Below are 27,334 nucleotides of genomic sequence, written 5' to 3' on the forward strand. Positions count from 1 at the left end.
AGACACTTGCGAGTTGGTCCGCGCATGTTTAAAAAAAAAAGGTGAAATGTTATATAATATTAGCGGGGGGGTAGACCACGTGAGGAAGAGGGTGGAAAAAGTAGATCCTAAGTAGAACCAAAGTCTGGGCACCCCTGCGCTAGATGGTCCAGCTGCAAAGTCAAAATTGGAATTGTAAAAATGTATGAAAACAAACATTTGCTTTTGGCTCTTAATTTAAAGTGAAGCCATTAGGGTTAGCAATGTGGTTAAGGTTAGGATTAAGGTTAGGATTAGGTTTAAAATGTGCTTTTATGACTGTGGTTGTGCCAGCTAGTGACCACCCTGTAGAGCTGCCTCCATAACAAGATCCATGATGAAAAATAAGGGCTTTTGTCTTCAATAAGACAACAGACCTGTTTATCACTGGTTCTAACAGGTGTCCTTTGTCCCGATCAAATCAAAGTTTATTGGTCGTGTACACAGTTTGTAGATGATGCAGCGAAATGCTTTTGATGACAAAGGACACATGTTAGCCCCAGGTATTAACAAGGCTAAGGAGCCCTTTTTTTAATTCAATTCAAGTCAATTTTGTTTGTTGTTCTCTGCACAACTAAGACAAGATTAGATAATATATACTTTATTGTGCATGTTCTTTTCAGATCATGGACATACTATACTTAACTAAGGACTAGAAGGGAATGCCCGCTCTTCCATTGATGTTTATTTTTGGGGTCTATTCATACACACTGTACTGTATGTACACAATACAGAGTCCAGGGACACAGGCTATCTTGTCACACTGTTGTGTAGTATGGGAGCTCAGATTGTAGTAGGTACTTGGATATGCATGTGTTTCTGCCCCAGCTAATGTTTTGTATTAGCAACATTTACCAAAGGTGAATAACGTAGACATACAGATATGTAATACAATTCACAGCGAATGACATTTCAGAGACATGATTTATTATTTCACCAGTTGGTTGTTTTATTTATCTTCAGCAATGACACCAAATGTATTTCTATTTTATTTTTTGCTTGCTATCTTAGGAGTTGGGTTTGAATTGTAAACAGTGAAAATGATCAAATATATTTCATAAACTTCATAAACTCCTGACAAGCATTGTATGACCAGGAAAGGGTGGACCTTCCTCATTTTTATAACAATAATGTCATCTTATAGCTTTGAGTCTCTCATATTTACATAGATACAGCCAGGTTCCAGCTCGATGCGAAACCTATTGTTTTCTTGTTTTTTCTTTGTTTTCTTAAAGAATTATATGTACATCCTTAACCCCTAGCTGCCTGCTGCCAGGGTACACAGTTAGAATTACTTGCTTAATTCATGTATCTTTTCTTGTTTATTTACTTAAACTGTAAATCAACCTTATAGCTGAATTTTGCAACATGACTCTTACAAATAAAGTGTATAATACAGAGCTCAAGCCATTGTCTTTCCAATCAAAATTGAAACTTATCCTCCCAAAAAAGGAAAATAAACAATAACATATTGCACTTAAAGTCAGGACAGCGGTGGACCTGTTTCATGGTTAGGGGGAGGGAGCGCTTTTAGCTGAGTGCAATGGGTGAAGCATCCAGCAAGGTATCTAAATAAATAGGCAAACCTTTGTACAGGTGAAGCAGTTTTTTTCTTTTTTATGTCTATGAAAAGAGCATCCTCCCAACAGTATTGCTCAGTATACCTATGGAGTGCAGGTTTGAACCTAAAACGATTAAAAAAAGAAAACATTTTATGTGTAAAAACGAAAATGAAAAACAAATTCAAGCTTGGAAGCTTCATAGTCAAGTGCCTTAATGTCCTGAGAATGCTGCCTTGTTCAGTTCAGGTGGAGCTACAATGAATTGCAGATTTTTTTCGACAGTCTTTGGAGACAGGCAGCAAGTCTTTTTTTCCCCCCAATATGTTTTCGAGTGAGTGGCACATTTCTGCTTTTGCAGTTTTGGTCCGTTCCATTGTTGATATATTTGATTTTCTCCATCTGTCTCTCTCTCTCTGTCTCTGTGTCTTTTGCCGTATTCTTTAGATGAATGCGACGAGGTGGGACCCTGTGAGAGGGTACAGAACAGATGCCGACTGTGCTTGAAAGAGGTGTGTACGCCGTGAATTGGAGAACATGACAACAGAAAAAAGCTCAAAAAACGTCTTTTCATTCAGACATTGATCCAGCAACCCAATTTCTCCTTTTTCTCGCAAGCCCATTTGAAAATGGTCATGAAAGCTTTGTGAGACATGGAAAAACTAGGACAAAACAAACCTCTGTATCGTACCAACAGCATTTGAACTGGCTCCAAAGGAGGAGGAGGATAGGGGATGTCAAAAAAATTACTAATTAAAAGATTTGCATCAACACAGTACTGGACTGCCTTCATGTCTGCAGAGGTTTCAACCCTTTCTCCAGTACATCCGGAAGATAAATACGCACAAACTAACATATGTCATTATGAACGACAGACAGTGATCAATGAGAGTGATCCGAGAAACCCTTGGACAAGCCCTCACATGACGGTGACCAGCTGTCCTGACTGGGCTCTCCATCCGCCCTCCATCAGCATGTTGTCATGGTCGTTGTGTACACAACACCCCCTTCAGTGCCACGGCCTAGCTCGCCGTCTTTCTCACACCCAACTCATGATGGGACAGGATGAAGGCAGAAACAAAACAAAAAGGCGAACATGAAAAAAATCTACCTCCCCCTGCTTTCAAGTCTCTGCCTTCTCTCTTTCGTCGTCGTCTCTCACTTTCTATCTTGATCTCTGCGTGTTTACGACGATGAGGAGGTGGACGTGGTGCTGGCCTTCTTCTGGTTGACTAAGTCCATGTAGAGCTCTGAGCGGAGGAAACGAGGGTACGAGTCCTTCTCCATCAGGCCGTATATCCTGCGCTGGGCCAGGTCGAAGCAGGAGCGTGTCACATTCTGAAGGTTGTCCTTGGTGTGCTCTCGGGTGTACGAGTCCAAGTTCACCTGAGAGAGGGAACCAGGGAGGGGAAGAAAGGAAGAGACAGAATAGCAGGTTAGTTTCAGTGCTACCAGAAACTGGTTCAAGCTGTTGGGGCTGATTTCTGACTGGAAGTTTCCACTCGCCTCTCCAGGTTTGAAACAAAAAGGGAAAGGGGAAAAGTGAGGGAGTCTATTTGGTGCATGTCAGGCGGCCAAAGAAAGCCTGTTTGTCAGGCATGATCTCACATCCTCTCCAGCTCACTTGTTCCTTTGTGGGAGCACCTTCTGACAGGCATTACACATTCATCACCTAACATCTTTAGTTGAGGGAACAATGGTGAGGGGGCTGGCCAAAATCACTACTTTTTCAATTTATAGCAGGAACAAGTTAATTTCTAGTTTCTGTCAGGGAAGTGTTAGGAGCGGATTATACATTTCAGTCATTAGTGAGGTTGAGGTTAGCAAGTGGAGAGCTCGTTTAGGTATAAAAAGGGGACATTACAGTTGAAGGGTATTTTCCGTCATCCCTTGTGGGTAGAAGTGTGTATGGGGATTGCTGCTCACCTCTTTACAAGACTGGATGGCAATGTATTCAGCAAAGACTTTCTTGGCTTTGGACGCCATCTTGGATTGCGACTTAATCTTCTTGTAATCCTCGCACGCCAACCAGAATTCCAGATTCTCCTCGCTGAATTCTGTGCGCAGGAAAGCTCTGAACGCTGCCAGGCCATCTGAAGGGAAGAAGGCAGGAGGGAAAAAAACAGAGAGGTGTGGGTTAGTGGACGTGACTGGAGCGCCATGGCAACACAGCGTCATCTCTCTCAGTGAGGGAGACTACCTAAATAGCACAGTAGTCCAGTCCATTGAGGCACACTGTTAAAAAGGGGACTAAAGCCAGCCGCCTACAAGACACTTCAGTCACCTCCCATACACAACGACTATGCAGCATCACCCCACTGACCCTACACTACACTCTGTTACATTTCCCTCTCGTCGACACTGCTCATTGGCATGTCTTTTTTCATCTTGTCTCTGTACAAAGAGATGCCTTTCATGTTCTGGGGGGGTCCGTTTGCTTGTCAACCTATTCCTGTTGCTTTGGCTACTGGGATGGTGTTGTTAATGACTTAAGGAAAAGACATCGGCAGAGTAAGAATAGCAGGAAGCCGAGTCCCACCCTGCATTGTCGCCAGCACGTTTCTGTTCACATAACTCCCCCATACCGATTACACTACAGGAGCAGAGAGAGACTTCACTACCAGAATAAATATATAAAGAAAGTAAGAAAAAACATGAAAAGGCAGAAAAAGAGAGGAGGTCAAGTTGGGATCAAAGTCTTGTGCCGCTTGTCTGTCCTCTGTTAGGGATAAATGGTGTTGGCTTGTCTGAGCCCACGTCATCACAGAGAAACAATTGAATGGGGATTTGGAATCCCAGCCCGACAGCGCTCAGACCAAGGATATGAATTATGGAATCATACAAATATAGCAACAATACTCTGACGTCCTTTTTCTCTCAGCCACCCAGCCCATCCATAATCTGTCCCCTCTCCCCCTACACTAATGCATGGCTCTATTCATCCACCGGGATTAGTGGGAGAGCTGCAGCAGAGTGCCTCAACAGACTGCCCATTCACAGCAAGGGAGCAACAACTCACACACACACTGAATTCACATTGCATAAGCAACAAGTATGAACATATTTCCTGCCCATACCACCCCCCCCAAAACACATGCACATTGTTCCTTATTCATGATCAATGCAATTGTTCCCCATGCTTCAGTTCAACTTAAACCAGATCCACATGGGAACATATGGCAATCAAACCCAGATGGGTATTAGTAATTTCCTTTATCCCGTTGGGTTTGATTGATTAAATGGACAGAAAGAATAAAGAAGGAGAAGAGTAAGAAGGAAAGGCAGACTTACATTTGTGAGCCAGCAGCTTGTCCAGAGATTCCCCCCATTTGAGTGCCTCCTCCGGGGTGGGCCTGCAAATGAAAACGGAGCGGTTCTTTAGCAAGCCCATCTCTGCCAGGTTTCTCATGGTGTGACCCATCCGAAGCCCTGTGCTCCACTGTACTACACTGGACTGGTAAGGAGCGTGGTCCTTTGGCTAGTACTCTGTGGAATTTCTATTCCTTTCTTCTTCTTCTCGCTTTCTTCTTTTCCCTCTTTCACACTCGCTGGTGCTCTGGGGCTGTGTGTGAGCGAGCGTGTGTGAATGAGTGTGTGTGCGTAAGTATGTCTAACTGGTTCCACTAGATGTCTCACCTTATACTCCCTCTCACTGCAGCTCAGGAGGCAGAGGAGGGGCGTGGACTAAACCAGCCAATGGGGATAGGGTTTGAGGCTGAAGGTCCACCCCCCAACTTTTCTGCCCTCCCCTTTCCTCCCTCATTCTTTCTGCTCTCAGATAGAGGATATGCTTCCTCTCCTTCAACACACCTGGCGGCTTTATTGACATGGCAACAGAGGAATAGGACCCAACCATGTGAATCCATTATAATAACCCTATTTGCCCAGATATTTCCATTTTCTACTTTATTTCCATTTCTATCAGTTAATGTTGCAACTGACTTTGTGAATGAATGAAATATCCTACTAAATAAATGTCTGCCTAACATACATGCACTATGTTCTATTGAATATAACAATTAAATATGAAACAATGAAATTCCCAGTTCTGATGCATTGTTGCCAAACGCCTCCCTCCCTCCCTCCGTGGACAAAACATGCCTGTCTCTCTACATCATTGCATAATATAATGCATGACTACATATTCTGACAAGTGGACCTCCTGCTCGTTCTGTTACTGTTGCTGAGAGATATTTAATGCATTATGTAACACAATGCATACATGCACGCATATTCTAAAGGTGCAATGACAGCATGCAGACTACACATTAGACTTGTACATTAACCATTGTTGTCTAGGACCAACCAGTTTTGCCAATCAAAACAGCCACATAGCTACAGTATAAATAGAGTATAGACATATATGTAACCATGGATATTGATGCAGTCTGACTGGACCTATCTGTCTGTTAGCAGAGCTGACCCGTAACTGACCCATCAACATTCCAACTCAAAATCAACCGCCAAAACACGTGCATTAATGATAATACAGATAACTCCCTAAAACGTTGTCTATTTAAATAGGTAGAAAAAGGAGCATAAATAAACTGTAGGACAAAGCTATAACATCCGCTTTAGCTTACGGATCAACCAGGAATCGCTAAACACATCAAGACGTAATTAATCCAATATCCCTTTTCCTTCCTCCCTTCCTTCCTTCCTTAATGTCTGTCTTTCTCTCTGTGGCTTTACGAGTGCTTCTTCACGCTGCCCACTCGTCTGTATGTCTGTCTGAGCCAAGGCATCACCAGCTGGGGTGAGATCCAAGAAGCGGCCATGTGGACATACACTCACACACTGACAAACATACAAACACACATAGTCATACACAAAACACTCACTTTACTGACGACTTCAACGATTTGTCGAATTTGCCGGGTGGGTTGCTTCCGGGAGACTCATTCCTCCTCCTCAGGAAAGCAAGCCGGTTCTTCATGTCTTTGGCCCTTAGAGATAGAGAAAGGAAGGACGGATGGATGGAGATAGAGAAGGAGAGACAGATGGGGACAGACCAAGGGGGAAAGAGAGACACAGAAAATGGGGTTGAGTCTTCCAAGTCATGGGAAACAACTTTAAAAACAAACTCCAGTGGTTCAAATCAGTTCCATATGCTCAAAACCAGAAAAGGGAAAAAGTGCCAGGGCTGTATACATTTCAGACTTCAGCAGGATATTCAAGTGTAGTAGAGTAGAGTAGTGTCCAGTGTAAGTTACAGTGCGAAGACAGATACTATCTCTCCCTCTCCGTTGTCAATGTCTTCTTTCAATCTATCTCTCCTCTAGTTCTACCCCTGGCAGGTCCTTAGGCAGGGAGTGAGTGAATGTGGCAGTGAAGGAGGAGAGACACCCTCCTCATTCCTCCGCACGATAACACCATTCTCCAGGTGCCTAGAGGGACCCTAAGAGAGGGAGCTAACCCAGGGCTGGGGCCCTTGGGACGGAACACGGGGCATAGCTACACCCCCTCTTCCTCCATCAACCAAAATATACCCACATTACCAATAACACAACGCAACACCTCTTCCCATCCCCATCTCCCGGAGAGGGCATGCCAACCCTAGTCCTCCATGCTATCCCAAATCCCTGGGTGGCTGCTAGCGCCTCCCCCTGACCTCAAATGCTTCCTCATTGGGACGTGACCCCACATGACTCCCATTTCCTGGTTGATTTCCACTGTGTATTAGCTATTAGCTAAAGCGCCGCTGTCCTAATCACTGTCAGCTGGCCTAATGTCAGCAAAAGCCCTGTGAGACCACAGGACCCACAAAAGATCCCAGCGTTCCATTTTTGGAGCCTGAAAACACACACACACACACACTAGTAACATTTAATTTGATTTAATTTGACAGAAACAGATGCACACTAACACGCATACTGTACAAAAGCACACATGCACACACACCTCTCTCTGCCAGTCTTCAAAGGCCCTCTCCCAACACCTGATCATCAAACCCCTGCTTAGTTCCTGGTTCTTATCCACAGCCAGTCTTGGGAACTGAAAGAGCCCCAGTGTCTGTACTCTAAGGTGGAGAGGCAAAGACGACATCAGTGGTCACTAGTGGGTGTAAAGGGCCTGGTTTGGATGGTGTTGCCAGGCCACCTCTGTGGGTTTTCCAGGCATATTATGATGGGGCGAAAAGCAGGAAACAGGAAGCAACCTGGGCCACTATTTAAGATGACTCCACCACCCTCCACCACCACCACCCATCATCAAGGGCAACCAGGAGCTGAGTAGTTCATTTCTTTCAAGGAGGAAAAAGGGGGGGACTAGGAGTGGATGATGAACTAGGAGGTATACAAGAAGCCTCTTTCAAGATGTCTGTAAGAGGAGAGGACAGGAAGAGGAACTTGCCAAACGTGTGAGTTAGAATGTAATTAATGACTAGTAAAACAACATGCCCTCAAGCTGGGGCTGGTTAGAGGGATGTTTGTCTAAGAGCCGAGAAAGAAGCCTCTGAAAGTGTGAAGGCCACTCGATAGAGAGCTACAATGTCTTCTCTCCTGTCTTATCTCTTCAGCAGGATGGGAGAGAGAAAGTGAGGAAATATCAGTCAGCACCGTGATCCTCCAGACAGAGAGAGAGAAGAAATGATTGTAAAAAGAAGAAAAAATAAGAATTTTAACAATCTGCTTCTAACATCCTGTACTGATCAGCGTGGATATTTTAGGGCTATCTGCGTGACAGGCTGCAACCATTGGCATCTATAAACACAATGTGATCTTTAACAAGGCACCATAAAGGGCTATAGGTGATGCATTGGGCTTGATTGTAGTATTCCACAGTAGGGTTGTATTAAACCATGCTCTATCCAGATGAGGGGCTAACGTTAGTGAAGTAAAATTGGGTTGTTGGTATGGTGAAAAACATTCAAAACATTACACTCTACCTCTGGCACAGTTTTCCTCCCAACAACCCACACTCACCAGTCTGAAGTGATCATTACCCCAAGTAAAAAGCTGTTTTAGAAAGGCATAAAATCATCATAGAGAAGTGGAATCTATTTGATTGCTCTATTTTTAGCGTCCACAACCATAGTTTGGGTTTCAACTATGCGAGGTTAAAGCCGAATAGGGAAGCTATGCCAATGCATGTGAGCAGAGGGACTCATTTTTACGAGCCCTGGAAAATATCTGCAAACCTAATGAAACAATTTATTATGCAGGTCTGGTTTCAATACAAGTGGAGTGATCTACGCTGGGCCCAGGCTGGGTGGAAATATATGACAGGGCTGTGAACACTATGGTCAGTGAGGACTGGGAGAGGTAGCTGAATATACAACTCAACACTGCCACCTTCTGGTTAGTTTATGATACTACAGGGATATGGTCCTCCATTCCCAACAATTGAACGTCGTAGATGAATGTCTACTAAAGTTGAATTGCTTGGTATAAAAAGATGGTAACAAAGAGTAAATAATAAAATACGCTATGGTAATGAAAACTGCAGGTAAATGCCATTTTGCTTAGCAGACCATCCTACAACCCAAATCAAACCATCTCAATGTTTCAGTAGTTGATTACCCAATTCTTTGTGGTTTTTCATTGTCACATATACCAGATAGGTGCAGTGAAATGTGTTGTTTCACAGGTTCAGCCATAGTAGTACGGTGCCCCTGGAGCAAATTAGGGTTAAGTGCCTTACTAAAGGGCACATCAACAAATTTTTCACCTTGTCGGCTCGGGAATTTTAACCAGCGACCTTTCGGGTTACTGGCCAAATGCTCTAATCGTTAGGCTACCTGCCTAATGATGTTTTGTGCCATGGGTCTATAAGTGTTATTGAGAGCCAAGGACATGTAAGGCTGCTGAAACGCGTCTCAGGCCGAGGCAGTGATAAGGAGGATACTACGCACATGGCAGCTCTCCGGTCACGGCCATCCATCACGTTGCTGCTGTGATTATTAGCTCATACACTGGGCCTGCGGGGCCGAGGGTTACAGTAGAGGCCAGTATAGGAGCTCAAACTCAGCAGGGTAAAGACACCACACACACACACACACACACACAAAGCCACAAAGGGCAGGCAGGGGACACAATCCACACGGCTCTGCTACCCAGGCTACCCCGAGTGGAAAAACAACCTGCTGGGAGAACAACTGGTACTGCCGAGAGGCGAAGGGGCAAGATTGGAGGGGATCGATGGAAGGTGAGAAGGGACAGAGTGAGAGAGTGAAAAGATTAAGACAAAATACCTGGACGAGATCTTATCGCCTAATAAGTGTGTTGCAGTATGACAACTTCCTGTTCACCTGGCCCTGTGCCCTTAACAACATCTGTATTGTCTTAATATGTTTTCCTCACTCTAGCCATCGACCCCTCTCCCACTCTTCATACCCTGGCCGGCTAGCTCATTTCCCAGTCACCAGGAGCACTAATGTGAATCTGTTCCTCTCTTCATTTAACATAGCCCTAAACCTGACAGGCTAATCTTATATTAGGATAGCCACATCCCTCTCTGGGAGATTAACAAATTAGGATGCACTCTGATCCCATTCATTGCACCCGCTATCAGAAAATACTTCTATCACCTGCCACGCTCCCTGTCTGCCGGGCTGGTGGTGTGTGTGGCATGTCTGTGTGTAGAGGGGGCTGGAGGGTCTTTAGCACCATGATTATCTCAGGTCTCTCCATGTTATTCCCACTTCTCCTGGCTCACATTACCGACAGTAATACCCTCTCTCCAGGCTATTCCTGGTAGTGTGAAACTGGGCCGTGCTCCCAGGGATATCTAGCTAGCTAAGTACTCAGAACTCAAGGGAGAACTGGGTAGCTGGGGAGATGCAGACAGACACACTGCAGCTGTACAGTAGATGTACTAGAGTGTGACTGACTGACTGACAGCCACGGGTGATAGGGGGGCAGCATGTCAACACCAACGTTAAATCACATAGAGAGACAAATAACATTACTGACATACTAGAAATGTTCTACACCAAAGTATTTACATAGTATAGTACTATATTAAAGAATTATACGTTGAGGTATTATGCAGATATAAATGTATATAGTAGCATAGGAGCAAGAAAAGATAGAAAATGCTCTTACTGAATAGTCCCACTATAGAAACAGAGAAAGCGCATGCCTGTCATCACTCAATGTTTGGGGCATGAAGTCTTGCTCTGAACTACTAGATATTTCAACCATGTCAGTTAATCAGGCGTGTTAAAACACATCTGCTGTTGCTTCTACATCCCACCTTTCTGTTCTACCCAGTGGCTCTGTTTCCCTGTGTGTACTGCATCCCCTCTCCACACCTCCAGGCAGTGCCCAACCACTAAAGTCAGGATAGAGGGTAGAAGGGTAGTCCCAGACCCCAAGGTGAACGACTCTGGGGTTGTTTTTGCCCCGTCCGCCACTCTGGCTGTTTGCAGTAGGTTATGTGCCTGGCTCTGCACCGTATGCACGTGTGTGTGTGTGTGTGTGTGTGTGTGTGTGTGTGTGTGTGTGTGTGTGTGCATACATGCGTGTGTATGTCTGCATAACACAGTGTAGCTGCACATATCCCTGTTTTCCCCACTATGAGGACAACATCATTCTCATTGAGCAAGAAACAGTAGGGTCCTCCCATTGTTTTCTCACAGACTAAATAGGACAGCCTGATCTCATAGACTAGACGTAACATAGCAAATGTAAATCTGGGACACTGAAATTAGTAGGATATGTAACATTTGGAATGGTTACATAGGACATATGGTTACTTGAGGGGAAAATAAAAGTAGGGTGGTATAATGCAAACATCTAGAAACCTAAAGGTTGCGAGTTCCAATCTCACCACGGACAACTTTAGCATTTTAGCTAATTAGCAACTTTTCAACTACTTACTACTTTTTAGCTACTTTGCAACTACTTAGCATGTTAGCAAACCCTTCCACTAATGTTAACCCTTTTAGCTAACACTTCCCCTAATCTTAACCTTAACCCTTTAATCTAACTCCTAAACTTAACCCTAACCCCTAGCCTAGCTAACGTTAGCCAGCAAGCTAATGTTAGCCACCTAGCTAGAATTCGTAACATATCATAAGTTTTGCAAATTCGTAACATATAATATGATTTGCACATTTGCAACATATTGTACGTTTTGCAAATTTGGAACATATAATATTCCAATTTTAATTTGCAACATATCATACGAAATGGGTGATGGTAATACACAAATGAATACATACCATATGAAACGTAACATACAGTATCATACTAAATGGAGTGTCTCGGATTTAAGTACAGAATATTATGAAAGGCTCTGAGACCAGGTTGAATAGGAATGTGGGTTTCCAGAGTAATTCCATGGGATCGGGTAGGCTGTTTAAAAACAGAGCAGGCAAACACTCTGAGACATAAATCTGTACTTTTCAGGAGCGCTTGAATCTGAATTCCAGTACATTGTTTTCCAACCAAGGAAAATGCTGAAAATAGGAATTGTCCTACAATGTTCAGTATATATAAATCAACACCCAAATAAGCCATCTAACTAATTTAAATGTCCATTCTCAACATTACTCACCTTACCAACCACAGAGACCACTTAGGAAATCCAGGCCGATTATTAAAAGACAAGGCCAATCTCTAGATACAAGAGTCCTCAAAATAGATTTAAGCACACGTGAGTCCTCTCACCCAGCAACTGGCAAATGAGATTCAGGAGAGAGGTCAGCTAGCCTCCTAACAGCTTTTGAGTAGTATCCCTCAGAGGCTAAAACGTCACCTTCCTTCCTTCTCTCTCTCTCCCTCCTTCCCTCGCTCCCTCCCTCTCCCTATTTATTCTAAAAGCAGCAGAGAGCACACACACATAGAGAATAACACCCATGGGTTCTAACTTACCTTTCCAGGTACTTCTCTGAGAAGTCGACCATAGCGGGGAACATTGACTCAAGTCTTTAGGGTCCTGCGTGTAGTCCTGTGTGTATAGGTCCTGTATGTGTAGTGTATGTGTGCGTGTATGTGTGTATATGTGCTCAGGGCAAGGGTAATTCAGTTGTCACATTCCTCTAACCCGGGAGAGGCTCCTCTGTGGCTTTATATAGTACGGGAGCCAGGGGAGGCGGGCCCAGGGCTCACCCAATCACAAGGCTCTATTCTGAGAGGATGGAGCTGCATTGTCTGAGCCTGGGTAATCTTGGTTAACCCAGAACTAAAGTCTCGCGTAATTGGTCAGATGATGTAGTCTGTTCATGAGAGATTAGAGCCCAGACTGGATTTGATGGGGTAGTAAATGCTTTAATTTCACAACTTCACTCCTCTATATATGTACTTGGACAGTGAAGCTAAAAAAAAGTATTGTTCTCTAAACTCCAGCATTTGGGATTTTAGAACAAACGTTTTATATGAGGCAGAATGTTACATTTTATTTGAGTGTATTTTCCTACATGTCTTTTTTACCATTTAGAAATGAATGCATTTTATATATCTAGTCCCCCCATATGAAGGTGTCATAAATCTTTGGAAAAATTAACTTATACACTCTTAGGAGTAAAGGAACCTCAAAGAACCTTTTGGGGTTCAAAAGATTGCCCCTGTGGTCAAATAGGTTCCTCGATGAATCCCTCTGAAAAGATTATTCGAAGAACCCCTGTGCCATGATGCCTATCTTTTCACAAAGAACCACAGATTGACCCTTATACGCTGATACTGTGCTGCCAGTGTAAAGGTTCAAACAGTAAACTTTTTGTGATGGAGGAGTTGAAATCTGAGCCTTTTTAATAACATATTGTAGCATTGGCAGCCTATCAGAAGATTGGAGGTGGGGCTTATTGGAGATGTGGCTGTCAGATAATTATTTTTGGCCACTTGTGAGAGTAAATGTCATTCCTGTTCATGATACACTACATTCCTGTACACTACAAATACACATTTTCCTTTAATATTTATGCATATTACATATAATTTTAACATTCCTGATTACATATAGTAGTAAACTGGTAGCTATTCCAATATTGGAATTTGCAAAGGCTAGGAAGTCTTTGAGGAAGTCATACACCTCTGTAAGCCTCATTGAAGCTACAAAACTGTCCGTGTTCAGCCTTAACATGTGACAACAATACAACAGAACAGATTAACAGGAATTACATTTACTCGCACAGGTGGCCTAAAATTACTATCTGTATGCCACACACCTATTAAGCCATGCCCCCCACCCTGGCTCTTTTCAAAGAAAACAACGCAACTAAGTGACCCAATGCCTGCAACCCAGCAGTTGGGTCATCCAAACAACCAAGCAGTTTTAAGAGTGTAGGCTAGGTTGAAGATACTGTAGCTCGCTAGCGACCTAAGCCAAAGACTAATAATGCACATCATAAACAAACGTCATTACCATCACAATACATTATTCTGAATTAAAAAACGGAAGGCTACAGTCATATAATATAATTGGCTTGAACACCAATGTTATATATTATTTGACATTGCTATTAAAATAGCACTAACATAGGAATGGGTAAATGTTTACAAGTTACTAGCTATTCCATAAAGCCATTTTTGAAAACCACATATTCTCCTCTTCTTCTGAGTCTGGTAGGGCAAAAAATCCAACAGTGAAATAAATTCAAAGTGCTATGCACGTGGAGTCACTTTTGTTGTAAATAAGAAGAGAATATGATTCTGAACATTTCTACATTAATGTGGATGCTACCATGATTGTAGATAATCTTGAATGAATTGTGAACAATGATGAGTGAGAAAGGTACAGATGCACAAAGATCATGGGGGTATGATATTTCTGCTGTAAATCTAGCAAGAAAAGTGACTGCAAAATGACACAATACATTATTTAACATTACTTTCTATTGGGCACAACATAATCCTGAACACAACCAAAATAAACTGCAAATGCATCCAACAAGTTTGTAGTGGCACAGGCTTGATGTAATCTTTGACTGCTAGGAATATGGGACTGAATACTACACTTTTTACTCAATTTAATACACTATCAGTGAATTTGTCCAAATACTTATGACACCTTTTAAATGGGGGGATTAGATACATAAAGTACTTTCATTTCTAAACGGTAAAACAGATATGTATGAAAATATCCTACAATAAAAGGTTACATTCTGTACTGTTGCTTCATATGAAATATTTGATCTCAAATCCAAAATGCTGGAGTAGAGCCAAATTTAAAGGTTTAGTTTCACTGTCCAAATAAATACATAGGGGAGTGTGTATCAAATCGTGACCTTACCGTGAAATGCTTACTTACAAGCCCTTAACCAACAATTCAGTTCAAGAAATAGAGTTAAGAAAATATTTACTAAATAAAGTATTAAAAATAAAATAAAAAGTAACACAATAAAATAACAATAACGAGGTTATATACAGGGGGTACCGGTACCGAGTCAATGTGCGGGGGTACAGGTTTGTCGAGGTAATTTGTACATGTAGGTAGGAGTAAAGTGACCATGCATAGATAGTAAACAGCGAGGAGCAGCAATCTATGTAAATAGTCCGGGTGGCCAATTGATTATAAATTACTGTTAATAGCTACTACTGTTACATCTACACCTGTTATTACCTCTGCAACAACAAGTAGTAAACCCTAAAACTAGACAATTACAACTGATGGAATAACTTCTATTGACCTAACCTTGTAGAGCTATTACTACTACTTCAGCTATATGACAACTATAATCACTATCACAACTAGTAGAAAATCCCAAATACATTCACCACATTTTATCTTTCCTGTCATGTAGCAAAACAACAGGTGGATATTATTCTAGCACGTCTGGGGTAATGTTATCCTTTCGTCTGGGGTGTGTGTGTGCGTGCATGTGTGCCTGCCTACAGTGCGTGCTTGTTGGTATGTGACTGTGTGTGTGTGTGAGTTGCCTGCCCGGATGTCTGTCAGTGCTGGGGGAGATACGGTAGGTGTGTCAGGATCGTTGCCTAGGGGAAGCTCTAACATCTGGCCTCTGTAGCACAGGTGACAATGAACAATGGAAGGGGATCAGAGCGGATATGGACTGCCCAGGGAAGCAGCTGTGCTACATCCAGACAAGCATGGGTAGGGATAGGAGGAGAGGGAGGGAGGCCGGTCTAGTAGCTTGTCTGGATAAAGGGATAAAACTTCTGTTTCCTCTTACGAACTCCACCTGGAATTCAATCAAATCTGCACTGCAGGCACCTGCCAGAGGCTCCGAAATGCTGCACCAACATTGACAACGTTTCAACAACAGTTCGGCTGCAATAGACTCTAGCTATAGGCTACCTGAAAACCAGGTGTCACTCTTTTGTTGCTAAGAATTTTCCTGCACAGAAATGCAAACTTGTAGTGTATTTATTCAAGGTTTAAAAAGGCTTCTAAAATGTGTAATTTCCACTTTAAAATGTCAGACTTGATTTGCCCTAACAAGAAATGGATCAATCCCAACAAAAAAAGTTAATTAATTATAATCCAAATAATAATACCACAATTCCTGTTGCTGCAGCATTATTTTCCTGTTGTAGCAAACTGGCTCAAATTATGATCCTACATCTGTAAGCCTCTACCTTGTTCATGGCGAGCCAAAATATCTAGCTCTCTATGACCGGTTAGCTCAGACGGTCAACATTATCATTGTGAAGCCAGTTAGCGCATCAGGCTCAATGGAATCAGGCTTCACAGTGGGGGTATGAAGTAGTTTAACTCAATGACCAGTAGAATCCTGCTCTCTTTCATTGGGGCTTAACAGGGTCCCACACTAGGGTGCTGTCCTGTCCTGATCTAACGGGGTTTGTGGGTGGGTGTGGTGGGATGGGCATAGTTTGGTTTGAGTAATGACTAGAAAATCACTTTAAGTAACTGTCCTCATAAATATTCATTGCAATGGGTTTACTCCAAAAATGTGAGTAATGACAGCCTATTGGGGTTTAACGTGTACTACTGACCAGCATTCTAGATCAACCGGCACCAGCTACACAACCACCTCAAACCAAACAGCAGTTTTGTAAGGCTATGCCACAGCCACCAGTTAGCCCTGATCCAGGATCATTCATTAATACTTAGGCAATTAGCAGTTCAACCTTAATACCCATTATAGTATTGGATAGCAGATTATTAAATACCAGTAAAGATTGTCGCAACATTGTCATTGTTTTCCTTTCCACAAGGAGCTAGGTTAAATAGGTTTAATCCTATTCAGGTCAGGCTGATTTCTGAACGTGCGATACGAACGCACAACTCAAACATGTCCAGTAACATCAATGCACCATTTTTGCAAAACAACAAGTTGCATTCGCATTAAGCCCATATTGCATTATTTTCTCATGTGTTGCTTTCCTCCCTACGAACGTAAGTGGAGATGTGTGTTAAACTTAGGGCTTTAGGCCAGAGGAATGTGTCTACATCTTCATATCCTGGCCTCCTACATGTGTATGGGGGGCCTCGGAGAAGACTGAAGGGTGCATAGTGTACAGACATTGGACTAGTAGGAGGTAATGTAAGATCACTAGCAGATAAAGTCTGGGGAGGTTCAAGACACGCACAGAGGCCCAGAGGGATGGGTGAGAGGTATTCACCAAGGAAGAGGGGAAGGAATGAAAGAGACAGGGAGAAAGGAGGAGCGTGATTTCCAGAGACAAGGATTCAGGTTTCAGACAGAACTCAGTCTCCCGGTAAAGGAAAACAATGGAGAGAGTGAAGAGGTACAAAGAAGAAGGAGGTAAGAAGAGGTCATTTGGGGAAGTAGGACAAGAGACAGGTTCGGTTTACAGCTACATAGTTGAGTAACTTAACAGATTGTCACAGGTTTGAATCAAGTACATTGCAACATCATCAAGAGCAAGTGCTTAGTCAAAGTAGCATATGTAGCACACACACTAACTCAGGGTTTCAGTTTTTTTGTTTTTGCGCTAGCACTACACAGCTGATTACTACACAGCTGATTCAACTAATCGTCAAGCGTTGATCATTTGAATCAGCTGTGTAGTGCTAGGGAAAATACCAAAACGTGCACCTCTTGGGGTCCCGAGGACTAAGTTTGTGAACCACTGCACTAAATCAAATCAAAGTTTATTTGTCACGTGCGCTGAATACAACAGGTGTAGACCTTACAGTGAAATGCTTACTTACAGGCCCTAACCAACAGTGAAATTTCTAAGTAAAAAATAGGTATTAGGTGAACAATAGATATGGAAATTTAAAAAACTGTAAAAAGACAGTAGCGAGGCTATATACTGGCACCGGTTAGTCGGGCTAATTGAGGTAGTATGTACATGAATGTATAGTTAAAGTGACTATGTATATATGATAAACAGAGAGTATCAGCAGCGTAAAATAGGGGTTGGGGGTACCCAATGCAAATAGTCCGGGTAGCCATTGATTACTTGTTCAGGAGTCTTATGGCTTGCAGGTAAAAACTGTTGAGAAGCCTTTTGATCCTAGACTTGGCGCTCCGGTACCGCCTGCCATGCTGTAGTAGAGAGAACAGTCTATGACTGGGGAGGCTGGGGTCTTTGACTATTTTTAGGGCCTTCCTCTGACACCACTAACTGGATACATGTCAGATATATAAATGCAAATACCCTCAAGAAAACACTTCCCTAACCAAACAATTCCATTATAATCCAACCCGTCTACACGTAAATTCCCAGTTTCGGCAATATCCTCCCTACTCATGCTTTTGTGAAATTACTGAAAAGCAACAACTTACAACTACATTCCTCTAACTGGCTGCACTGTAACCCACATATGCTTGATGGTGTAAGTGGTTGCATACATGATTATTCATCTGGTGTGTCACATTTCATTTCCTCTGAGCTCCGTCTCACAGTGAATAGGCTGGGATTTCAGCCCGGACAGAGGGTTAGATTCCTGAGATAGTATTCAGAGGTATTGTATCACTGGGGAGATGGATGAGCAGTTAGCTACAAGATATTTGATGTAAGAGCTCTGGTGTGTTTCAGTGTGGGTTTCAGTGTGTGTTTCAGTGTGTGTTTCAGTGTGTGTGTGTGTGTGTGTGTGTGTGTGTCTATGCTAGTCATAGGACTTCTGGTTATGTGTCCTCATCAGAGTATGAAAATTGGTTGTTGAGTGAGTGTTAAGTAGGTGTAGGTATTGCAAACACATATTGGAACTGGGTCAGTCACGTTTGGCTCATTTGAGGCTAAACAGAAAACTGCTTATCGGAAACCCCTTTTAGAGCAGATAGCAACAGACTCAACATGTACAGACTCAAGTCAGAACAAGTGTGACTGACTGAGTCACATTAAAGACAGTCCAGTGATTTTTTTTATGTTTCTGTTGAAAAGTGAAAAAAGTACAAGTATAAATATAGTAAAGTACACACACTAAAGGGTAAAAAAATAAAATTAAATTGCAAAATAGTGTTTTTTATTCACAACTGAAAACATAAAGGAGAAGGGCATTCAAGGTTGGTCTGATGGTCAAATGTGATGTAATTTCTTGAGGAACAATAGAGAAGCAATCGAGAACAAGATAGGAAAGGACCTAGATCACCTATTGAGATGTGCCTTTTGTTGAGTAAATTAGATTAAATGAGGTTAAAAGGAGACTGGAGGAAGAGTTTAACGACTTGTGAACAGACACCTTAGTGTCACAGTCTCGCTTACTCACTCGCTCATAGGAGGTGTGGTACATGCCTCTCAACACCTGCACATTTGACATTTTCAGACCCTCAGCTGTATAAACATACTATCCTGGGGCAATCAAACAGTGGTGGGAGATACCATTGTGAGGGGGGAGTGGTTCATGACAGGTAAACCATCTCATGGCCTAGGGGTGTCACCTTTATCTGAATGTAAACTCTTTGTCAAGTAGTGGCTAATAACATTAGCATGTAAAGTTATATATATATATATACATATATACAGTGGGGCAAAAAAGTATTTAGTCAGCCACCAATTGTGCAAGTTCTCCCACTTAAAAAGATGAGAAAGGCCTGTAATTTTCATCATAGGTACCTTCAACTATGACAGACAAAATGAGGGGAAAAAAATCCAGAAAATCACATTGTAGGATTTTTTATGAATTTATTTGCAAATTATGGTGGAAAATAAGTATTTGGTCACCTACAAACAAGCAAGATTTCTGGCTCTCACAGACCTGTAACTTCTTCTTTAAGAGGTTCCTCTGTCTTCCACTCGTTACCTGTATTAATGGCACCTGTTTGAACTTGTTATCAGTATAACAGACATCTGTCCACAACCTCAAACAGTCACACTCCAAACTCCACTATGGCAAAGACCAAAGAGCTGTCAAAGGACACCAGAAACAAAATTGTAGACCTGCACCAGGCTACCAGTTGGTCAGAAGTTTGCATACACTCAATTAGCATTTGGTAGCATTGCCTTTAAATTGTTTAACTTAGGTCAAATGTTTCGGGTAGACTCCCACAACCTTCCCACAATAAGTTGGGTGAATTTTGGCCCATTCCTCCTGACAGAGCTGGTGCAACTGAGTCAGGTTTGAAGGCCTCCTTGCTCTACACGCTTTTTCAGTTCTGCCCACAAATTTTCTACAGGATTGAGGTCAGGGCTTTGTGATGGCCACTCCAATACCTTGACTTTTTTGTCCTTAAGCCATTTTGCCACAACTTTGGAAGTATGCTTGGGGTCATTGTCCATTTGGAAGACCCATTTGTGACAAAGCTTTAACTTCCTGACTGATGTCTTGAAATGTTGCTTCAATATTTCCACATAATTTTCCTCTCTCATGATGCCATTTACTTTGTGAAGTGCAACAAAGCACCCCCACAACATGATGCTGCCACCCCCGTGCTTCACGGTTGGGATGGTGTTCTTTGGCTTGCAAGCCTCCCCCTTTTTCCTCCAAACATAACAATGGTCATTATGGCCAAACAGTTCTATTTTTGTTTCATCAGACCAGAGGACATTTCTCCAAAAAGTACGATCTTTGTCCCCATGTGCAGTTGCAAACCGTGGTCTGGCTTTTTTATGGCGGTTTTGGAGCAGTGGCTTCATCCTTGCTAAGCGGCCTTTTCAGGTTATGTCGATATAGGACTCGTTTTACTGTGGATATAGATACTTTTGTACCTGCTTCCTCCAGCATCTTCACAAGGTCCTTTGCTGTTGTTCTGGGATTGCAAGTTCCCGGAAATTTCTGGCGGGAATGGCCCTAGCCCTCACCCCCCGATCCAACAGGTCCCAGACGTGCTCAATGGGATTGAGATTCGGGCTCTTCGCTGGCCATGGCAGAACACTGACATTCCTTTCTTGCATGAAATCACGCATAGAACGAGCAGTATGGCTGGTGGCATTGTTATGCTGGAGGGTCATGTCAGGATGAGCCTGCAGGAAGGGTACCACATGAAGGAGGAGGATGTCTTCCCTGTAATGCACAGCGTTGAGATTGCCTGCAATGACAACAAGCTCAGTCCGATAATGCTGTGACACACCGCCCAAAACCATGACGGACCCTCCACCTCCAAATCGATCCTGCTCCAGAGTATAGGCCTTGGTGTAACGCTCATTCCTTGAACGATAAACGCGAATCTGACAATCACCCCTGGTGAGACAAAACCGCGACTCGTCAGTAAAAAGCACTTTTTGCCAGTCCTGTCTGGTCCGGCGATGTTGTTGTCTGTGAGGTCTTGTGAGGACCTGTCTTACAACAGGCCTACAAGCCCTCAGTCCAGGCTCTCTCAGCCTATTGTGGACAGTCTGAGCACTGATGGAGGGATTGTGCGTTTCTGGTGTAACTCGGGCAGTTGTTGTTGCCATCCTGTACCTGTCCCGCAGGTGTGATGTTCGGATGTACCGATCCTGTGCAGGTGTTGTTACATGTGGTCTGCCACTGCGAGGACGATCAGCTGTCCGTCCTGTCTCCCTGTAGCGCTGTCTTAGGCTTCTCACAGTACGGACATGGCAATTTATTGCCCTGGCCACATCTGTAGTCCTCATGCCTCCTTGCAGCATGCCTAAGGCACATTCACGCAGATGGCCAGGGACCCTGGGCATCTTTCTTTTGGTGTTTTTCAGAGTCAGTAGAAAGGCCTCTTTAGTGTTCATATCTGTGACCTTTAGTGTCCTAAGTTTTCATAACGGTGACCTTAATTGCCTACCGTCTGTAAGGTATTAGTGTCTTAATGACCGTTCCACAGGTGCATGGTCATTAATTGTTTATGGTTCATTGAACAAGCATGGGAAACAGTGTTTAAACACTTTACAATGAAGATCTGTGAAGTTATTTGGATTTTTATGAATTATCTTTGAAAGACAGGGTCCTGTAAAAGGGACGTTTCTTTTTTTGCTGAGTTTATGTACTGTACATATAGGTAGGGGTAAAGTGACTAGCAGCAGCGCATGTGGTGAGTGTGAAAGTGTATGTGTTTGTGAGTGTGTGGCATCAGTATGCATGTTTGTGTACATGTTATATGTTCTCAGCTGTTAGCAGCCAATGGCTAGCAGTTTCTTACTGGCAATAAAAACAGATGATTACTATAAAAAAATATATAGTACTGAATTATTTAACGGAACAAATGAAACATTAAACATGAAACAATTCATGGTAACCTTGCAAACAATTCATTTAGACCCCGTGTTTATTTGAAACAGACATTTATTTGCTGAATTTAAAGGGACAGGCAGCTATTTGAGACAGCATTTAATTGAAGTTCTACATTATTTCAAATACTATTTTCAAATATATGTGTTAAATGCATTGGAGTGTTTTTGACTATGTGTATTTGACTATTTTCATACAAATACTAGATCTTTGTCTTTGGCTTATAAAGGTTAATAGATCTACAACAATTTCAAAATTGTATTCAGAGTTTAATTCACGGTCAAGAATGGGGAACAAAAGAAACCCCAAATTTTGGGACATTCTCTTATTCAACCATGTTCAGGTATCCTGCTTACGTCAAATAGGGAAACTCCATAAAGCAGCATTATTAATGCTAGTTTGATCAAATATCTGCATTGCTAGAACACATGACATGAGATTTCCCATTGACCACACAAAGACATTTCTCATTTTCAACTATAGAGAAAATACGACAGAAAACCAAAGACAGGAAACAGTCAATCAAAGGTTGTTTGGTTACTTACAGGTTCTTGGATTTCTTCTTCTTGGACCCTTCGGGCCCAACTTCACAGCTGCATGGGGATCCGGCACTGAGCTGAAGTGAGAGAAGGGAGAGCACACACTGCATCATCCAGTCTCCTCAGTCACAACACAGATGGATCCCTAGATCCTCACACGGCCTCTAGTCCCTAGATTCACTAGTCCCTGCTGTGGGTCCCTAGGATAAAGTATGCAGTGTGTTAGAGGTAGAGTGTAGTCCTGTCCGTAACACACACAGCCTGCCGCCGCTCTGGTTAATCCTCAACAGCATCCCAGTACATACTCCCACCTCCTCCTGGTGTGTGTGTGTGTGTGTGTGTGTGTGTGTGTGTGTGTGTGTGTGTGTGTGTGTGTGTGTGTGAAATATACTCCCACCTCCTCCTGGTGTGTGTGTGTGTGTGTGAAACATACTCCCACCTCCTCCTGGTGTGTGTGTGTGTGTGTGTGTGTGAAACATACTCCCACCTCCTCCTGATGTGTGTGTGTGTGTGTGAAACATACTCCCACCTCCTCCTGGTGTGTGTGTGTGTGTGTGTGTGTGTGTGTGTGTGTGTGTGTGTGTGTGTGTGTGTGTGTGTGTGTGTGTGTGTGTGTGTGTGTGTGTGTGTGTGTGTGTGTGTGTGTGTGTGTGGCTGTTATTGCACTGAAACAATAAGTGTTTTTCTCGGCAATGGTCTCCTGGGCAACCATTTCCCGATACATTAGGTACACAGTATAGTTTATATCCCTGCCTGTGTCTCAAAGTGACATATGAGAATAACATAACATGTACACTGCCTAAAAAAGCACTTCATTGTGTTATTGTATCAACAGTTGGAAAGGAGTTCACAGACATTAAACATGTGTACATAGTTGAGGTCAGTGCCATCTTAAAACATAATCAAAGTCAAACTGAAACTGTAACACCTCCTACCCATATTACTGGAAGTGGACACCTATTCAACAAGTCCCAGTGTAAAGCACACATAATCAGTTATCTGGCCCACTGTTTCCACCACAGAGTTGATGTTCCCATTGCACTGCTGAAGGTGTGACTGAACGTAGAGCTACTAGAATGCAGACCAAAACAATAAACCAAAACAGTAAGCAAACAGCTTCTGTAAACTGGCATCGAAAGATCAACGCTCAGTGCTAAAATGGAAAACGACACAAGGACAAAATATTTTCTGAGCTAATGCATGACTACGTACAAATGAGGAACAACTGTATAATGTACAACAGTCTTAGCGTCAGTATTACTGTAGCTACAGTATGTGTGTGTAGGTCATTAGCAGCCGCCTGTCTCCTCCAAGCCCCAGAAGCTCAGGACTGACACACATACTCACACACACACTACTACTCATCTACTATAGGGAAACCTGAGAACAGTGCAACTACCAGATCCCCCATTAGGTCAGTAGGGTCAGCAGCAACATCAAAATGAAGTGACTAATCTTAGCGGGGAAACATGAGAACCAGGGTGCCCCAGACCCCAGGGAGCCATTTGCCAGGCTTTCCCCCAGAAATCAGAGAGGACAAGGGGGGGAGTCACGCTGACCCAGGCCTCCTGCTCTTTACTCCCAGGGTTGACTGTAGGACTAGTTAATCCAGAGGTCACAACTCTATTTTATAGAACATGGAAACAGGAGAACACGGTCTGATTTTGCCTACATCTCTGTCTGTCTGTCTGTCTGTCTGTCTGTCTGTCTGTCTGTCACACACACACACACACACACACACACACACACACACACACACACACACACACACACACACACACCATCTGCTATAGCCTTTAGTAGGGAGCCCCAAATTAAGACACACAATGAGGTTCCAGCCATGGGGAGGAAGTCAATGAAAGGCATGGTCCTCATGTTGCAAGCCCCTTCAACCCATAAAGCACTCAATGCCAGGCTCACGTGACGCTTTGAAACAACCCTCCAACTGCCATTAAGATCCATTACGACCAAACAGGAACACATTGACTCCCTTCTAATCTGTGTCTTAAAGGGAATGTTTATAGGTTCCCTACTACAAACACACCGGTAGGTTTTTGTAACATGACCATTGCCGACAATAAGGACGGAGATTTCAGATTTTCCAAACTTCCTGTACTCTGTTGATAAAGACTCATTTTTCACGTAATGTAGGATTGCATCTAGTTACGTGATGTAGACCAAGTTCAGGGTGGTCATTTCCACCGTGAAGGCGTGTCGTTTCTTATAGGAGGAACATGGCAGCATAACCTAGAACTACTTACTGACTGAATACCTAGACAGAGTGAATACAATAGCATGTTGAAACCTAAGATACTGTACAACCTGTTTTGTATGTACCTAGGTATAACCTTAATACCTACTACATAATAATGCTATAAGAAGACATTCTGAGGTTATCTATAAAGTAACCGTGAAAATATAGGTGTTAAGATTCAAATACAGGTATAACAATTTGAATAAGTGATGAGATAGTGCATGTTATACAATGGGTGGGTCTAATCCTGGATTATGATTGGTTAAAAACCCATTCCAGTCGATCTCTATTCCACATGTTACCACCGGCTAAAGCTAGGACATTGAAATGCCGATTTATTCTGTTCCATCTCACTGCACAATCCACTATCTCATCAGCCCAGCCAGGCAATTTAAAAACTTGATCTCCACTATAAAATGCATCTAGGCATTATCTCACATTTCTTTTAGAGTGGCATTTGGTTTTCAACAGCGGAGATTTGTATAAACCTTGCTGTCTGTCTCTCCGAAACAGACAGGCAGACAGCTTTTCTCAGCAAGTTGAAATCATGAATCAGCTGGCATAATTTTTATGGATATATACAAAGAAATGTCAACAGGTCGAACAAAACAAAATGCATTGTGTTAGCTGTGTTGTTGGCTAGCTCCTCTGAACAACAGTGTCCCGACGAGAGAGCACATTTTCTATGCCAGGCGAAATCATTAACTCACTGTTATGGATGTCTCCAAATAAATGTCACTAGAAAACAGCTTCAACAAATGCATATACAGCTACTACTCTTATTCTGGCTGCACTGTTTGGCGTGACTGTAAGTTAGCCGTAGTTAGCTAGCTAGCTAGAAAGCAAGGGATAAGAACGTTGCCAGCCAGAATGGCACTGGAACATTTAGAACCAATGACTGGCGTAGGTACAGAACAAAAATACTTCACTGGGTTGCGGCTCTGGCAACCGAACCAATAGATCAAAGAAACAACTGGCTTGGGTAGCTACCTTAGATTTGTGTTGGGACTATAACTAGTGGAAGGATGAAATAGTGTGAATAAACTCATCAAAATAATGTTTTTTAGGAAAATAGGTCAATCATTATTTGAATGTGTTGATAACCTGTTGTATAAAAGTGATAATGCCCTGGATAATGCCCTGGATAATGCCCTGGATAATGCCCTGGATAATGCCCTGGAAGTCGGTGTTTGGAGGATATATTGACACGGTTTGCCAGCCCTTGACTTCATCTCGGGGCTAACAACACCTGTGCCAATATATCCTCCAAACACCGGCTTCTCGGGCATTATCACTTAATTAATCAAAATCTCCTTAATACCTGTGAAGCAATAATCTGTACACTACCTCCACATACTACAGCAGAGCTGCATGGTTCCCCGACAATTCGCGTTCCAGCTCCTCACACAGTGGGATAGCCGTTTCCTCAGACCAGAGGAACAACAAAAGGGTTAGATCCAGGCTACAGTGCATTCGGAAAGTATTCAGACCCCTTGACTTTTTTCACATTTTGTTATGTTACAGCCCTGTTCTAAAATTGATTTACATTTATTTTTTCATCAACAAAAAATAAAATCCTCATCAGCCTACACACAATACCCCATAATGACAAAGCACATTTTATTTAGCAAATGTATAAAATAAAAAAAACAGAATTACCTTATTTACATAAGTATTCAGACCCTTTCCTATGAGACTCGAAATTGAGCTCTGGTGCATTATGTGTCCATTGATCATCCTTAAATGTTTCTACAACTTGATTGGAGTCCACCTATGGTAAATTCATTTGATTGGACATGATTTTGAAAAGCACACACCTGTCAATATAAGGTCCCACAGTTGACAGTGCATGTCAGAACAAAAACCAAGCCATGAGGTCGAAGGTATTGTCCATAGCTCCGAGACACGATTTTGTTAAGGTACAGATCTGGGGAAGGGTACCAAAAAAGTTCTGCAGCATTGTGGGTCCCTATGAACACATTGGTCTCCATCATTCTTAAATGGAAGACGTTTGGAACCACCAAGACTCTTCCTAGAGTTGGCCACCCAGCAGAACTGAGCAATCGGGGGAGAAGTGCCTTGGTCAGGGAGGTGACCAAGAACCCGACTGTCACTCTGACAGGGCTCCAGAGTTCCTCTGAGGAGATGGAAGAACCTTCCAGAAGGACAACTATCTCTGCAGCACTCCACCAATCAGGCCTTTATGGTAGAGTGGCTAGATGGAAGCCACTCCTCAGTAAAAGGTACATGGCAGCCCGCTTGGTGTTTGCCAAAAGACACCCTCACGGTGAAGCATGGTGGTGGCAGCATCATGCTGTTGGGATGTTATTCAGCAGCAGAGACTGGGAGACTAGTCAGGATCGAAGGAAAGATGAATAGAACAAAGTACAGCGAGATCCTTGATCAAAACCTGCTCCAGAGCACTCATGACCACAGACTGGGGCGAAGGTTCACCTTCCAACAGGACAATGACCGTAAGCACACAGCCAAGACAACGCAGCGGTGGCTTC

The 27,334-nt window shown here is 42.9% G+C and overlaps 1 protein-coding gene across 10 annotated transcripts in view; it reads right to left on the bottom strand.

Annotated features, from left to right (window-relative positions):
* Positions 1-942: 942 nt before the first annotated feature.
* Positions 943-27,334, bottom strand: part of LOC129864126 (regulator of G-protein signaling 3-like) — a 271,563-nt gene continuing 245,171 nt past the window's right edge. For 7 of the 10 annotated variants that reach the window (XM_055936752.1, XM_055936755.1, XM_055936756.1 and 4 more), the window contains 5 exons: positions 22,577-22,647; positions 6,419-6,523; positions 4,869-4,930; positions 3,504-3,670; positions 943-2,963 (listed from right to left, as the gene is read on the bottom strand). In XM_055936752.1, coding sequence (XP_055792727.1) covers positions 2,763-2,963; positions 3,504-3,670; positions 4,869-4,930; positions 6,419-6,523; positions 22,577-22,647 — 606 coding nt within the window. In that variant the 3' untranslated portion in view covers positions 943-2,762. Of the gene's footprint in view, positions 2,964-3,503; positions 3,671-4,868; positions 4,931-6,418; positions 6,524-6,728; positions 7,074-12,077; positions 12,169-12,394; positions 12,562-22,576; positions 22,648-27,334 lie in introns of those variants that run through there. The other 3 variants (XM_055936760.1, XM_055936762.1, XM_055936761.1) reach the window with 3 other exon arrangements.

Source organism: Salvelinus fontinalis, chromosome 10 (genome assembly GCF_029448725.1).
Source record: "Salvelinus fontinalis isolate EN_2023a chromosome 10, ASM2944872v1, whole genome shotgun sequence".
NCBI classification, from domain to species: domain Eukaryota; kingdom Metazoa; phylum Chordata; class Actinopteri; order Salmoniformes; family Salmonidae; genus Salvelinus; species Salvelinus fontinalis.